This window comes from Nelumbo lutea, chromosome 3 (genome assembly GCF_056320005.1).
Source record: "Nelumbo lutea isolate HS-2025 chromosome 3, American lotus-T2T, whole genome shotgun sequence".
In the NCBI taxonomy this organism is placed as follows: Eukaryota; Viridiplantae; Streptophyta; class Magnoliopsida; order Proteales; family Nelumbonaceae; genus Nelumbo; species Nelumbo lutea.
In genome coordinates, this window is record NC_142686.1 from 48,102,344 (window position 1) to 48,114,487 (window position 12,144).

General features: G+C 37.0%; 1 protein-coding gene across 1 annotated transcript; it reads right to left on the bottom strand.

The window, feature by feature from the left end:
- Positions 1-6,215: 6,215 nt before the first annotated feature.
- On the bottom strand, positions 6,216-11,110 carry LOC148864789 (protein RESTRICTED TEV MOVEMENT 3-like). The gene is made up of 6 exons (XM_088981000.1): positions 11,051-11,110; positions 10,818-10,947; positions 9,946-10,115; positions 8,430-8,715; positions 7,665-7,828; positions 6,216-6,491 (listed from the first exon to the last, which is right to left on the bottom strand). The coding sequence occupies exons 1-6, from the start codon at positions 11,064-11,066 to the stop codon at positions 6,328-6,330; spliced, it is 930 nt and encodes a 309-aa protein (XP_088837126.1). The 5' UTR covers positions 11,067-11,110; the 3' UTR covers positions 6,216-6,327.
- Between the last annotated feature and the right edge of the window lie 1,034 nt (positions 11,111-12,144).

A 12,144-nucleotide genomic window follows, 5' to 3' on the forward strand; every position in this document is an offset into this window, starting at 1 on the left:
TGCGGCTGCCTCCACTGCAAGTAAAAATTTTCAACGTTTCAGAGTAGAAGATTTGCAACGTTAGACTGGAAGATTTGCGAGACAAAAGCCAGGAGAATTTCATAGAAGAAACGCAGAAACAGAGTGGAAGTTTCCAACGTTTCAGAGTAGAAGATTTGTAACATTTTAGAGTGGAAGATTTGCAAGACAAAAGCCAGGAGAATTTCAGAGCAGAAACGCAAAAACAGAGTGGAAGTTTCCAACGTTTCAGAGTGGAAGATTTGCAAGACAGAAGCCAGGAGATTTTCAGAGAAAGAACACAGAAATAGAATGGAAGTTTCCAATGTTTCAGAGTAGAAGATTTGTAACGTTTCAGAGTGGAAGATTTGCAAGACAAAAGCCAAGAGAATTTCAGAGCAGAAACACAAAAACAAAGTGGAAGTTTCCAACGTTTCAGAGTGGAAGATTTGCAAGACAGAAGCCAGGTTTATTTCAGAGTAGAAACGCATAAATAGAGTGGAAGTTTCCAACGTTTCAGAGTGGAAAATTTGCAAGACAGGAGCCAGGAGAATTTCAAGGAGAGCTCTAGTCTTCTACAGAGAAAAATCTAGGTCCGACGAAAGGAAGAGTGACAGAGCAGAAACAAGTGGAAAGCTTCACTTTTACTCTGTGACAATCAAACGTCATCAATGTAAAAATTCAAATCCATCCGATTTCATTTTCCATCGACTACTGAACTGGCACCACCTTTTTTATCGATGTAAAAATGAATTTACACTTCAAACAAATGCAGCCTTAAAGTATTTGACAATTGAGTAAATCCCCCCCTCCCCCAATATTGTTAGCATCCGTTAATGGAAAGATGGATAAGACTATTGTATTTATCATTCTTATTTAAATTTTCAAAATTAAATATTTGAATAACACCTTGTTTGTCTTTCTCCTCATGGCAAACTTTCTTTATGACAAAGTTTTACAATAGGGGTCCTTTAGTGATTGAAAGCGATAACAAAGTTTTAGTGCAGGCTCTAGCTTCAAAGAATCCGTTTGGGGCTTTTGATGCTTTTCTTATTTATAAAAATATTTTGGACGAATGTAAAAGACCTGGATTATCTATTGTCTTTATAGTTTTTTCCTAGTCACCAAGTCAAACAAAGTCTCCTATCCCTAAATTGGTGTAATGTGTTGTATTAGTTTTCTTTTTCTTAAGGTGGAGTTGAGAGTGTCTCAAAGAGTTCATCTGTTATCAGGCTAAAACAAGGTGGGCTATGTCCTCCCCTATATTTGCTTTTTTCTATGATGCATAATCAAATTTTTATATGGCCTACTCCACTTAGAGTAAAGTTGTGGGGTAAAATAATAAATAAATAAATAAATACAACAATATTTTTTATTGGTTACCTTCATCAGAATTTTATTTGAATTCTTGTTGCTTTTGGAAGAATAAATTTCTCTGTGATAAATCCAACTCTAGCTCCTTCGACCATTGAAAACCTTACAATGAACTTCTATCAAAAATATCATTTACTCTTGCAAATAACATGCCATATGATGATATGGGTTTTAAGGTAACAAAAATAAAGAATTAACCCACCATTTGGTGGGAATAAAGAAGATGAAATCATCCACTACCTTAATGATCAAGAACTGAACCAGTGAAAATAGGTCAAAGATATTTCAAAAAAAAAAAAAAAAAAAAGAAACACGTTAAAGAATAAATTGTTTGTCCATATACAAGAACAAAAGATGTACTTTCAGGTCATCTTCAAGTCTAAATAAATGAAAGTGTGAATTGCTAAAACCTACCCTAAAGTTTTTTATCATTGTTGAAATGTCCCCTAAAGTTTGGTAATCCTAATTACCTCCCAAGAACTTTTTGACACAGTTGCAACTTGCAAGTAAACCCCCTTGTTAGAATCCTCTAACAAGAAGCACAAAACCAAAATACCCATGCAATTACTTTTAACCAAAATGTTTATTTTTAAATTTTTTCTTGATATCAACCACTACCCCAACCCTTCTAATCTCTTTTCCAAAACTGATTTATTTTCAAAATTTTCCTTTCCTATCAATTACTCAGAGGTAAAAGTGCAACTTCAAACTCTTCTTTTCGTTGTTCATAACATTCGTGTTATTTTTTCTATATAAATCAGCCTCAATATCAATAATAACTGCATGGGTGTTTTGGACATTTTCGTGTCTTTTGTTAGAGTATTTTACAAAGGGGTCTACTTGCAATCATGTCAGAAATTTCATGGGAGGTGGTTGCAATTATCAAACTTCAGGGGACATTTGAGCAATAGTCATAAACTTCAAGGGAGGCTTTAGCAATTACCATGGCTTGTTTCCAATTATTGAACAAAAAGAGGGGCTTTTGTGTAACAAGCATTAGTGGGAATGTAAATGATATTTTTGGCATTGGCTTATTTTGCAATTATGAACAAATAAAAGTGATCTTTGTGTTTTATCCTAAGGGAAAATTTCCAATCAATATCTTGTACTTTGGCTTGAGTGGCAATTTAGTCCCCGAACTTTAAAATGCGATAGCCAGTACCCAAATTTTGAAGCGTGACAATCTAGTACTTGCCATTAAGCAGTCGTTAAGTGATACCCCTTTGGCTAGCAAATTGGGTGGATTTTCCACCTCCTCTGTATTTTCACTTTGATTATAAAGTTTACCTTTCCTACCAAAAAAAAATTCTCTATTGCTACAAAGACATCTGAATAGGTGAAAGAATTAAAGTTGGCTGGTCATAAATTGACCTCAAAGGACGTCGACATCTCATCGCCAACCTGAAAAAAAAAAGAGAGAGAGAGAGAAGAGAAAAAGGGAGAGAGAGAGAGAGAGAGAGAGAGAGAGAGAGAAAGAAATGAAGGAAGGGAAGACTAGTTCACTTTCGAAACCATGGTAGATATGCAAAATGGTCAATTTCTTCATGGCCAACCTCCACCTCGGTTTTAGGCTCCTCATTGACCTTGCTAGCTACTCTTTTGAGAACTGGCTTAAGGGACATTGCGTCAAAATCTACCTAAGTGGAGTGACCTGACAAGACAGTCACACAGTTGAAACCCCCTCTTGAGGGTGGCATGACGAACTTCGCTCTTGAGGTACTTCGTCAAATTGTAGAACCCCTTGATGGTTGCATCCTAATAAGGTAGATGTCCTCGAGCGGATGAATTCACTATCATGCCCCGATAATCAAGACGGCGAGCTTATCAAATTAGTCACTCAAGGCCAAAAGGAACAATCTACTCCCTTCGTCGAGCTGCCCTCAACTCAGGAGTGGGGGGCAATTGATGAGGGTGGATTTAGCCCTACAATGACATCATGGAACAACTAAATGGCACACAAACATCACCAAAGCGATGATTTGGAGTCCCAGATCACGGTTCATCTTCGCCCCAACCTGGCAACCTACCTTTGCCACTGACCTAGGGACCTCGCCCACAACTTTGAGCAGCTTGTAGGAGCTCGTCCAAGGCCAACCTGTGGCACCTTGTTAGTATAGTCGAAGTGACCTCGATGAGGAGCGACCTCCCTTGAGGGCTTGCCTACCTGATTGAGGTCCAGGTGGTGACCTACGAGACGTGCTCACCAACCAATTCGGCATGCATATCTCGACACTCCCGAGTTTCTCGGAAGTTGGCCCCCGTAACGAATGTTCTGGACGAAACTAAACAAGACGCGAAGACTGGTCTACGTGCACGGCTACCTCCGAGAACATCGGGTCGGTTAAGCACGTCTTCTTGGAGACCTCGGACACAATGCGTGAAACCCACACCAAGCAATGCCTATATAAGGGCATCTACCTCAGTAGCACAAGGTATGCGTGATTAAGTGCATTCTAGCTCTCAAGATTATTGATTTTCAGCTCGCAATTCATCACTAAGTACTAACTTAAGCATCAGAGCGACCTTGTCGGGTTAGCCACCCCGGGTTCTCTGATACTTTCCCTTGCAATTCAATCGACCAACTGAGCATCGACGTCTGAGCTGCCTTCCAACTAGACCTGTTCATGGGCCGAGTAGCTCGACGGGACGATCCGGCCCGGCCTGACCCCCGGATGGGCTTGCGCATGAACTTTAGCCCGCAGGCTTGACCTCGGGCCTAATAGCCCGAGCCCGACTAATTTATAGGTCGGGCTAGGGATTTGTCACAATAGTCTGGCCCGACCTGACATTTTGTAATTTATCGTAAACCCTAGCCGATTAACCTTTCATATTCCCTCTTTTCATCTTTTATCTTTCTCTCATCATTCTCACTCTCAATAACCAGCGTGAATCCAAGCAAGCAACCACTATTCTCAGTCTCAAAGGTGACTAGTAAGCGCACACACATAGAGTTCTCACTTGCACGCACTCGCATATTCTCAGGATTCAGGAACCGGCGAACTCAGGCACTGGCGCCAGCTATGCCACTAGTGAACTCAGTCGCCCCTCTCTCTGGCGATGAATCTTCTCTCTCTCTCCACCATTCCTCTCTCTCTTGTCTCTCTCACAATTCTTACTCTCATGCATTGTTGCATATTCTTAGGAACTAGTGAACTCAAGCATCGGTAGTGGTGAACTCATTCGCCCTGCATTTCAGCCTCTGTTAGGTCAGGCTTCGGGCTCGGGCCCAGGCTTTGGGCTTTTTATGAGGGATGGGCTTGGGCCCAAGTTGTAGGCCCATTGGTCAAGCCGGTCTCGAGAAATCTTGTTAATGAAGAGCAAAAGCCCGGCCCAAGCCTGGCCCGGCCCAGCCCATGAATAGGTCTACTTCCAACTTGGAGCACCTAGATCGTACTCCATCAATATATATTTGTATTTGTACAGTTGTACTCTAAATATTTGCATTTTGTATTATATTGTACAGTTGTACTCTTTTCAAAGTGTATTATTTTGCACATATTTGTATTTGTATTTGCACTCCTTCCATATTTGTATTTGTATTGTTGCTAATGCTAAATTTGGAAAAAGTACAAAGACAAATATGTACAATGCAAATACAAAAAAAAAAACAATATATAATACTAGGTTTTGTACTTTACATATTTGTATTTGTACTTTACAAGCCTAGGCTCAGTTTGGAAAGAGTACAAATACAAATATGTATAGTGCAAATACATAAAAAAAAAACAATACAAAATACAAGGTTTTGCCCCCCTACATATTTGTATTTGTACTCCTTTCAAACTGAGCCTAAGCATTTTGCACGTACGTGTATTGGGTGTCTTGTTTCTGATTTTTATTGCTTGTGTTCATCAATGATTTATTGAAATGAATTGACTACTATCTTTCTCAAAAAAAAAAAAAAGGAAAAAAAAAAGGTGTATTCCTATTAAGAATTCAACATTGGATTTTAAGGAATCCAGAGTAGGGGCTGTTTTAACTTTTAACAATAATAACACGCCATGCCAGTCATCAAGTGTATAAGCCCTACAACCACTCAACCTCTCATCACTTCGCATGCATGTAAAGTTAAAGGACTAATTTTGGGTTGGATCCGTCCAAACTCCAAATCAAAATCAATTTGAATGGATTGAATGAACCAATAAAACATATTGAATTGGTCCAGTCTAGACTTAATGATCCAAAAGTATTTTTTGGATTGGATTGGGCCTGGTCCATCTGTAATGGTTTTATATTGGATTAGGTCAAATTGAATAAATATCCGGTCCCTTGATAAAAGATAAGAACACTGGTGTTAGTGGACCAATATTGGGTTAAACCAATCTAAATTAAAACCAACTTGAACAGATTGAACAGTCTAGGCATTGAATTAGGCCATGTTTGAGAGTGTTTATAGAATAACTGTTTATTTAAATAAGCAATTATTTACATTTGGCACGTAGCTTTTTTAAGTGCTTATTTCTTTTTAAATAAGCACTTATTTTATATTGGACATTTGGTAGTCTTTTTCTCCAATAAGTTTGTGACTCTTTTGTCTTTCATTTTCTCACAGTCCAAATAAGCACTTATTTTTAAGCACTCCCAAACATAACCTTAGACTGGTCCAAAATGGTCCAGAGGATTCATTAGATTGGATTGGACCTGATCCATTTATAATAAATTCATACTGGACTAGATCAGATTGGACTAAAACCAATCCAATTGAAAGCATTGACAAGATTGGTATTTGCATTTGATATATTTTTACATAACAACAAAAGAAGAATTTTTTTTATTAGGAATATGTTTAGTCATTGAGGAACAAAATGAACCGGTTATTTTGCTGAAACAGGGTGGGTTTTGAATTGTGTCGCCAATTATACATCATTTGATCATTATACAACTTTAACATGCTTATCCCAGATGGTTTTACAGATATCCATGATTTGTGAAGCTCAAGCTATACATGAAATCAATTCACGACATTTTATCAACTACTGCAATAATAGTAACCTCTGCCTCGAGGATGCAAGTATCATTCACTAGAAAACCCTTTTTTGGGTCTTTGAGATCGTTAAGAAAAACCACATCAAACCAACCCCAGTTACCACTTGTGGAAACATATTTCTGAAGATTAAGAGCTGCAAAGATTTGGGAAGAATAAAACCCACAGGAATGAGTGTTACATCCATGTAATGATGATGCTAAAATGGATGAAAGAAACACTAGGGTTAGGGGTGAGCAAAAAAACCGAAAAACTGAATTGATCAAAAAATCAACTGAAACAGAATTAAAAAATCGGTTAATTAAGTCGGTCGGTTTGGTTTTGATTTGATATTTTTAAAAAATTAAAGGTTTTAATTTGGTTTCAGTTAACCAATATAAAAAATTAGCGATTAACTGAATCGACCGATATACATACATTTGTATATATATTTATGTCTATTTTATATATTATAAATTAATAAATATGTTTTATATATAAATATATATTTATAATATCTGAACCAAGTATCAAAATTTTACAATGTACCGGCCAATATGTCTTGTATCGGTGCCTCTTTAAGTTGGGTTTCGGGGCTTAATTGACTTGTTTCATGGGGTAAACAGGCCTTATACCGACCTCCCTAAACAGGTTTAATTTGAAAAAAAAAAAAAAAAACTAAAAGGATAAAAATAAAAGCACCCAACAATACAGGCCTTGCTGCTAAGAGGGGTGCAATCCCTGTTTGATCATTCTTGTATCCTTTTTTCTTGGATTGTGACTGCTATGCATATATCAAAAGTTTAATGTGCAGTTTGAATAAAAAAACTTGTTTCCAATTAATAATTGAGCTTACACATAATCGGTGCTAGAAAAGGGAGTAAGTTTAATCTGAAAATTATTCTACTGGGATAATAGGTCAAATTAGTTTTGTATTGTGGGATGTATCAACTTGTATCAATATTTAGAGCCTTGATCTGAACAAAATTTGAATAGGGGTTGTATCCAAATTTAATTTGATAAGAAATAATTGACTTGTTACTTAGTTTCAGACTTAATTAGAATCTCAATAAATTTATATACAATTATTATAAATTTACTAAATTAAATATAAAATAATAAATATATATTATAAATAAAAATTACATTTATCTAAATCCCAAATCCCACTTATATAAAGAATAATAACACAAAAAATGGTCTTTAAGTCTATTTCATTTAAAGACCATTATTGTATGCATATTTATATATTCTCCATTTCTTTCATATCTCAAAAGCTAAACTGTCTAAGGAAGATAAAACTAAATAATAAAAGAAATGATGAATTCACCTTTTTCAATGTGTTTTCCATCAAACTGGTTCACCACCCGTAATTTGCATTTCACATACACTTCCTTGGAAGAGGAAAGGGTTTCTGAATTTGTCAAGGACATAAATGCTGAAAGACTATTGTCCTTCCTGAGCCCATAACCCTTTGGATAAACCAGAATTTTCCTGCGAAAAGAAAAAGAAAAAATTATATCTATATATATATAGATATATATAGATAAACATACATGTGATGAATGAAGGCAAAATAGTATGGTGCCAATTAACCATGTGGGTTAAGGGTGCAACTTGAGTTGGGTTAGGTTTGGAATTTGTTAAATTTCAATGGACCCTTAAGCTCAAATGCTCAATATAATTAAAATTCTTTTAACTGGGGAATCCGAGGTTCAAATTTCAAACTTGCATCCCCAATATGGGTGCAGCATGGATGGGCTCTGTTGGACTATTCAAGGATGAGGTCCAGGCCCAGCCCAAAAGTTCTGAGGTTTTTAGCATAAGACCGGTCCGAGCATAAAAAACTCAGCCCATATCAAATTTTAGATTATACTGGTCCCAGGTCAGGCCTGCCCAAGGTGCAGACCTAAATGTTCCAATAGAATTAATGATTTGAACGTAAATTAACATACAACAACAAGCAGAAAACTCTAGACCCATTTATGATTTGGGCTGAAAAAAACTCCAATATAAGAATGCTGAGAGCAGTGTAAGGTTCAAATAGGGATTCATGCAAGTAATGTAATGTCTCATGTCCAACATTAATTTATACCATTTGTAGTCTTCAGCCACAAACTCTTCTGAATAGTAAAATTCATTGACTAATTGTGAGAATTGTTCGATCTTCCAGGTATATGTAGATGGGCTGGTCTGTTTTATCAGAGACAAACATTCGCCTTTTCCTGTATTTTTCATGACAAAAATCTCTACTCCAAACACACATGTATCGTCTACAAGATATCCAAATGAAGAGTCATGGAAGACTGCGAGCTGCAGGAATTGATCAAAACCCCATTCTGTCATCATCCCATGAAAGCGTCTGACTCTTCTATCAGCATCTAAACACAGCCAATAACGATTATGAATCTTCTTTAATGCAGTTACTATATTGGTATAACATTTAAGCCCCGTTTGTTTTTCGATAAGTTACTTACCCAGGTAAATGTAATTGCCTTCTTGAGAAGCACTTACTCGGGTAAGTGCATTTTTCTATGTTCTTTTATTTTCCAGATAAATAAGATAATGACTATTTTAGCCATAAAAATCTATTATTAAAAGGGACATTTGTGTCCCATTCAAGTAATGGCAACTTTTCTCCCAGGTTGGAAAGTTATTTACCCACGGGGTAAGTGATACCCAAAAAAACAAGCTTTCCCCGGCCCCCACATAAATATGGGAAAAGAATATAGAGTGCACTGTGTGAATTCCCATGGGTTACCCCATAGAGTGAGTCCCACAAGCGCCTCACCACAATCTCAGCCGTGTATTGGGAATATCTCGCCATGACAAGTACCGGAGATATTCGCGATGCACGTTGAGATGTGTATGTGGGGTGCGCTTTGTGGGACGTCATTCTGGACCTATTGATCTAATTGTTCGAAATAGAGTTGTAAATCGGGCTGAACCGGCCCGACACAGCCCAGAATGATGGCACACAGGTCGTGTCAGGCCCGATATGATGGTCCATGCCGTGCTGGGCCTAGGGTTTTAGGTCCATGGGCCAGGTCGGCACGGCATGACTCATATATACTATTTATATTATATTATATTATATATATATATATATAATATTACATAAATTATAATTATATAATATATTAATAAAATAAATAATTGTTTTTAATTTTATTATATTAATTTATTTAATTATTGTATATATAAGCAATTGTATACATCAAAATTCATATAAAATTATAATTATAATTTTTTTCAGTCTTTAAATAAATAGACAAAAATAACTTTGGCCCGGTCCATGGCCCGGCTTGGGCCAAGGCTTGGCCCACGGGCCAGTCCCGCCCACGGCACGGCACGACATCGGCCCGCACGGGCTTGGGCCGTGGGCCGTGCCGGGCCGACCCCCAAACTATTCATTGGGGAGGACAGCACAGCTCATGACAGCCCGAGGGTCATGCCATGCTGGCCTGGCAGTGCCCACTTTACACCTGTAGCCGAAATAAGTTATTAGAACTTTTTTTGTGTGGTAATTTGATTTTAAAGGTACTACACCATAAATAAAGAAAAAGTCTTAACGGGTATGAACAAAAAATGGCATAAGGGTGTCAGGTTACCCTCAAGCATCAAGTACTTGTCACGAAGCTGATCATAAAGAAAGAGCTTGAAAATCACTTTGACCTCCCAATCAGAAGGGAGAGAACTTGTTTCTGCAACCGCCAAATACAGTGATAAATGATCCTTCACACCCTTGTTCTTGTTCCCCTTCGGATGGAGAGACAATTTCCTGCAATAACAATAACAAATTAACAATAATCATAACTTCTTTATATAGATTTCCCCATTAGGGGGTTTCATAGTCCAATCCAGGCCTAGGGCCACAGTGCCACAGGGCCAACTTTGGCCTTGTCCTATCCTCTGTCCCTGATCAACTCCATAGCTCAGTGGTTGAGCATTTTGACTTTAAGTTCAGATGGTATTTCTGTGTGGGCAAGGGTCATGCTTCAAGAACAATGCTTGAATCATATTTTCACATTCCTTTTGGTTCTCAAACCATATTTGGTAATCATATATGATATATAGACTGGACTTGTAACAGGTGATAAAATGAGAGAGAGTAGAGTAAGATGGTTTGGGTATGTGCAAAGAAGATTAATAATTACATCAGTTGAAAGAAGTAATTTGTATTGAAGGGACTAGAAGAGCTCATGATAGATTAAAAAAGACATTGGTAAAAAACTAAAAATAGTAAGATTTAAGTACTAATAATTTAATGGTGGATATGACTTTAAATAGAATGAACTGATGAAATGGGATCCATGGAGCTGACCCGATATAGTTGGGAGTCGGGACTTGGGATAAGGCATGGATGATGATGAGACTGGACTATTTTCCCTGAATTAAAGTGTTTTAACTTCTATTATAGAAGCAGACTGAGCTCGATTTCATTTAAACAAAAGAAGTGCACGAGGAAGCAAATTAAACAAACCATTTGTAGCCTCCAACTTCAAAATCACAAGAGTTCCATTTATCTATTGAATTCTTGGAAAGGCTCGAAAATGACTGAATCTTGAAGGTGTAATGAATAGGCTTATCTTTCCTAAAGGTTCTTCTGGTTCCTGTAAATTTAGAATAAACAAGGTGAATAAGTTAATTCAAGAAATAACTAATACTACAAACCTGTGATCAATATATATGTATTTAGAGAGAGAGAGAGAGAACCATGTTGATTATCCATGAATTTGCAGAGCACAGTTGATAGAAAGCAATCAAATTGTATTGCCTTCGCAAGGGAGATTTCCTTATTTTGTTAAACATAAATATTAAGCCATTTTGGTACTTTTATTCCTTCCCTACTTTGTTTTCTTCTTTTAATTTGGTAATATGCCTTTCTTATTTATACCGTATGCTCAACTTCTTAACACCCGGGTTGGAAGATGCTTTTCTAGTGTTAAGATAAACTTGGATCAATAAAAACCTAATCGCACCTACTTCTGATTTGCTTTACTAATGAATTGATGCCAAGTCGGTAAGTTCTATCCCACTTTGTACCCTATATAGGGTCTGTTTGAGAGTGTTAAGATGAATATTCAGTTAAGCTGGTTCAGCTGCTTTGAAGGTCTCCAGATAATTTATTCCAAGAGGCTGAAACGGATAACCTTTCAATTGAATGACTGACTAACAGCCCATTTAAGTCCTCCGGATTTTTCACCAAACATAAGTATATAACTTAATAGCTGGGACCGTGTGATGCATGGGTTTTGTTGAATGAAATTAAAATGGAGAAGGAGTCACTACAAGAAAAACGGTCCGGCGGTCTTAATGACCACCACTATAGTGCTATCTAAAGAGGCAGTCTAAATGACCACCACTATAGTCTATTAAATCAAAGTAGAACTATAGATGAGCATGTATTAAGTTGATCTGGAGACAGGCTAGGTCATAATGATCATCTCTGACTATGTTTGGTTTGAAGGAAAATGCAAGGAAATGAAGGAAAAGGTAGGGAAACCTTTATAAAAACCTTGCATAGACTACCTTGTCTTTCCCTATTTTTCCTTTAAACCAAACATAGCCTAAGTGGAAGAATCCTTATTAAAATTCCAATTGAACTATTATTAGTTTTACTATTTTAATTATTTGTATGCGAAATGCAATGGTTTGTTTTTATTTTTATTTTTATAATTTTATGACAATTAACAATTAAATGGAATTTGAATGAGAGTAAATCTCTCTCTCTCTCTCTCAGAGGCAGGGCCAATTTTTGCATACTCCATCCATGACCCTGAACTCAAGTACCCCACTCTATCCTTGCC

Coding starts and splice junctions, on each gene's coding strand:
- LOC148864789 (XM_088981000.1), bottom strand. Junction 10,116..10,817: donor GAAGTTGGAGGCTACAAATG/GTTTGTTTAATT, acceptor TTGTTATTGCAG/GAAATTGTCTCTCCATCCGA. Junction 7,829..8,429: donor GTGGCTGAAGACTACAAATG/GTATAAATTAAT, acceptor TTCTTTTCGCAG/GAAAATTCTGGTTTATCCAA.